Source organism: Microcebus murinus, chromosome 4 (genome assembly GCF_040939455.1).
Source record: "Microcebus murinus isolate Inina chromosome 4, M.murinus_Inina_mat1.0, whole genome shotgun sequence".
Classification (NCBI taxonomy): Eukaryota; Metazoa; Chordata; class Mammalia; order Primates; family Cheirogaleidae; genus Microcebus; species Microcebus murinus.
Genome location: NC_134107.1, coordinates 102,048,116 through 102,052,106, shown reverse-complemented (window position 1 = coordinate 102,052,106; position 3,991 = coordinate 102,048,116). Strand labels below are relative to the sequence as shown.

Genomic DNA, 3,991 nt, shown 5'->3' with positions numbered 1-3,991 from the left:
GAGACAGTTAGAACCTTAGCTTGTAGGGTGAGCTCTCCTTGATATTTTAGCTTGCTTGGTAAGAAACTGGAGCACCTACTTACTCCAGGCATTAACATAATTGTCTCATTTAGTCCTCATAAAACCATACAAAGTAGTTTTTTTCTAATCTTACTTTTAACAGAAGACAGTAAAACTCCAAGTATGATAAAATCCTAGAACTAGTGGCTGGTGGGATCAGCACTAGAATACCGCTGACTCCAAAATCATGTTATTCTACCACTCAGGGTGACCTCAGTTATACACTACCATGAGTGGAAGAATAAAGATGACACTTTCCAAGTCATCTTGGGCAAGTCACTTCTCTCCTTGCAGATGTTCTTTATCATTCTAAAAAATATGGTTTCTTCTCTGGGAGATACGTATACAAAGGTTCATTGTATTATTTGTACCTTAACATTTCTGTTTTCGGTATTCTTTAACATGAACTATAGATTTAACAAAATTATTTCATAACAAGTAAGAAATATCACTTAGTGAAGTAAATGAGGATATGAATAGCCTTTCACATACCTCTGAGCCATAGAACTTAGATTTTGGAGATACCCTAGACATCACCGAATCCAGCCCCTTCTTTTTACAGATGAAAGATTTGTGACCCAGACCCTGAAGCAGGCCGCTGACCAAAGCAGGTGGGGAGGGAGGGAAGTTTGTGGCTGAGCTGCAGCTCAGTTCTTCTGATTTCCACTTGAATGACTTTCCCTCCTCATACTGAGGTGAGAATAACCGATTCCCTGGCAGGCAAATCCCGAGAGTGACCAGGGTCAGGGGGGTGGGCTGCCTGCCTGGCACTCCCTGGAGCTGTGGCACAGAAGCCTCCGCAGAGCCCGCTTCACCTCTTTGTTCCGCAGGGTGTAAATGAAAGGGTTGAGCATGGGAGTGACTATGGTGTAGAAGACAGCAGGGGCGCCAGCTCCCGCCCCGGCGGAGCGAGGCTGCAGGTAGATGCAGACGGGCGGCAGGTAGTACAGGAGCACCACGGTGAGGTGGGCGGTGCACGTGGAGAAGGCCCGCCGCCGGCCCTCGGCCGTGCGCATGCGCAACACGGCCGCCACGATGAAGACGTAGGACACGACGATGAGGCTCAGGCAGCCTATACCCAGGATGCCAATGTTGGCAAGCATGACAAGCTCGTTAATGGTGGTGTCCGCACAGGCCAGCTTCAGCACAGGGGGGATGTCACAGAAGAAGTAGGCGATGAGGTGAGGCCCGCAGTAGAGCAGGCGGAAGGTGAGGGAGGTGTGGATAGCAGAGTGCACGGCACCTGTGGCCCAGGTGATTGCAGCCAGCCCCGCACACACGCGCCTGTTCATGGCCACTGGGTAGTGCAGGGGTTGACAGATAGCCAGGTAGCGGTCGTAAGCCATGACTGTGTACAGGAAGCACTCGGTGCTGGCCAGGAAGTGGAAGCAGTAAAGCTGAACGGCGCAGCCCTCAAAGGAGATCAGCCTCCCGGCCGGTGTCAGCAGGCCCGCCATGACCTTGGGCACTGTCACTGTAGACAAACACGCGTCCAGGAAGGAGAGGTGCCCCAGGAAGTGGTACATGGGGGAGCGGAGGTGAGGGTCAGAGCCCACGGTTATGAGAATGAGGAGATTCCCAGTCACGGTGACGGTGTAGATGAGGAGGAAGAGGAGAAAGAAGAGGCGAGGGTGTTCAGCTGTGTACATCAGACCCTCCAGGACGAAGTGGCTCACCGCCGTCTGGTTGGGGTGTTCTGTCTCCATGGGCACCTTCTCACACACAGAGTGGCTAGACTGCCCTTGCTACAAAATGGACATTAACATAGTAAATAGCTGTTTCCCTCTCCTGAAATATCATTATCCACTGGACCACACCGTCTTGGTCTTGGCCAGTAAGCAAGAAATGATATATAGGTTCAATTCACAGTTATGTACTGTTCTAGTGTTTTCTTGCTGCTTGTAATGAGTCTTTCAATATGAGATCTGCAGTCTTTGTGACACACATAAAGGACTGTAAGAATTATTTGCAGAAATGCACTCCATAAATAATGGCAAGATAAATATGGATTATAAATTCTGTTCTCAATGTATATATTTATATATATGTATATATTTTTCATGTATTCCAGAATAGTGATGCCTCTGCCTTCCTAATTTACTCTGACATGCTGCAGATGTGGATAGGCAGGTTCTTTATGCTGTGTGTCAACAGACTGTGCATCCCATTTTCAGGTAAGTCTTGCCGGGAATTTGGGTGTTATTACATCAGCCAGAAACACAGCAGCCCCACCCATCCCTCTCCCAGAGGGAGTTCTTTCAAATTTCAGCTACCCACAACTCTCACGTGTATGACATGAAGCCTTGGAGGGTAGAGTAATTACCAGGACAATTTGTTCAGTACATTTCATGTTCTTCCTGTAAACTCTGTTTCAAACTTTTGGGAATTGTTTGCCTATTCCCTTTTTGGTTGTTGAGCCATTCCCCTGGGCCATAATAGAAACTCAAGAGTTCTCTTTGAATTTTTCCATTTTTTACCTCCTAAACCTAATTAGATGTTACATTAAGTGAAAATTTTCTTTAAACTTCTCCCCACCCCCTGCATTGTCCCTTCAATTTCCATGGATTTTACATGGAACTGCCTTTGCATATTTTATGCCTAGATTTTCACACTGGCATTTTATGTCCTATCTGTTACTTATTCCCTAATAAATGAAATGATTCTGTATTCAATTTCTTTGTCAGTCTTCTTAAAATAGTAGTTTTAATATCTCCTTTTTACTGTTCCCCACTACCTAAGATATAAAGTGTATCTCTGTCTGATATTCAAAATTATCTGTAAATTGTTTCCAGTAATCATAAAAAAATCTTTATGTCCTGCAATTCCCTAAAAGAAATTCCTGATATCCAGAAATGTTGCTTGCCTCATCTTCTCAGTTTGCCATGATCACTTCCTGACCTCATCATAGCATTCCATTTTTAAACATGAATGGAACAGCTTTAATCTCTACCTTCTCAAATGTATTCTTTATGGTTGAATTTGAACTTTAATTCTTCTAGGAACACTTTATAAATATTTTCTCTCATACTGATTTATTAATTCCTGTAACCTAATGGCATTTATGATAATTATTAAAAAATACCTGAGCATGTAATATCTTGCAGTGTTTTAATGATCTATGTACATGTGTCATATCTACCTAAGAGGAAAAACAGGAAAAAAAATTTATACCTTTTCTAACATCTTGGGGGATAGAACAGTAGAAATAGAAAGGAATCAATTTTCTTCAGATCCCTGTAAACTTCAGTTTAAGCCCATGTTCAGCCACTTATTAGTTGAAAGTTATAAGTCATGGTACTTGATTTCTCTTCTTTCACTTCTCAAATTTAAAATTGGGATATTATCGTTGGTTCTCCTTTTAATGTAGCTACTATTATTTTCCTTAGGATAGATCAGGGCATATATTATAGGACCTTAAATTTCATTATATCCAATAATTTGTGCAATGACATCTCCTATGATGTTCCTGACAAAAAGTTATGGAACTTCTGCTTGAGGAAGTTCACTAAAGAAGCAATCCCTGTTTCACAAAAGAGTCCATTCCAATGTTGGGTAGATCAGTACATTATAATGTTATTTACATCAGTTGTATATGTGTACTCCTGATATTTCAACCAACTATGTTTAGATTTGTCTTTTCATACCCTTCTAGAATGGGCATGATTAAAAAAAAGATGAAGAGTAACCAGTATTATTGGATGTGGAGAAACTGAAACCCCCATACATTGCTAATGAAGTGTAAAATGGACACCCTACTTTGGCAAACAGTTTGACATTTTCTTTAAAAGTTGTAGATGCTTTTACCATAAGACCTGCCATCTCCATTCCTAGAAATCTATTCAAGAGAAATGAAAACTTATGTCCACACAAGCACTTGCATATAAATGTTAATAGCAGAATAATGCACAGTAGATAAAGATTGGAAACAACC

At 42.2% G+C, this 3,991-nt stretch overlaps 1 protein-coding gene across 1 annotated transcript; it reads right to left on the bottom strand.

Annotated features, from left to right (window-relative positions):
• Positions 1 to 803: 803 nt before the first annotated feature.
• LOC105885149 (olfactory receptor 10S1) lies at positions 804 to 3,879 on the bottom strand. The gene is made up of 3 exons (XM_076001420.1): positions 3,817 to 3,879; positions 3,143 to 3,199; positions 804 to 1,805 (listed from the first exon to the last, which is right to left on the bottom strand). Exons 1-3 carry the CDS (start codon positions 3,877 to 3,879, stop codon positions 804 to 806), a joined length of 1,122 nt encoding a protein of 373 aa, XP_075857535.1.
• Between the last annotated feature and the right edge of the window lie 112 nt (positions 3,880 to 3,991).

Bases quoted from the DNA above. Each gene is read 5' to 3' on its own strand.
- LOC105885149 (XM_076001420.1), bottom strand. From the start codon at position 3,879: ATGGCAGGTCTTATGGTAAAAGCATCTACAACTTTTAAAGAAAATGTC. The intron at 3,200-3,816 runs GTAGGGTGTCCA...TTTTCCTCTTAG, and splicing joins ATGTCAAACTGTTTGCCAAA to GTAGATATGACACATGTACA. The intron at 1,806-3,142 runs GTATTTTTTAAT...TCCATTTTGTAG, and splicing joins GCAAGATATTACATGCTCAG to CAAGGGCAGTCTAGCCACTC.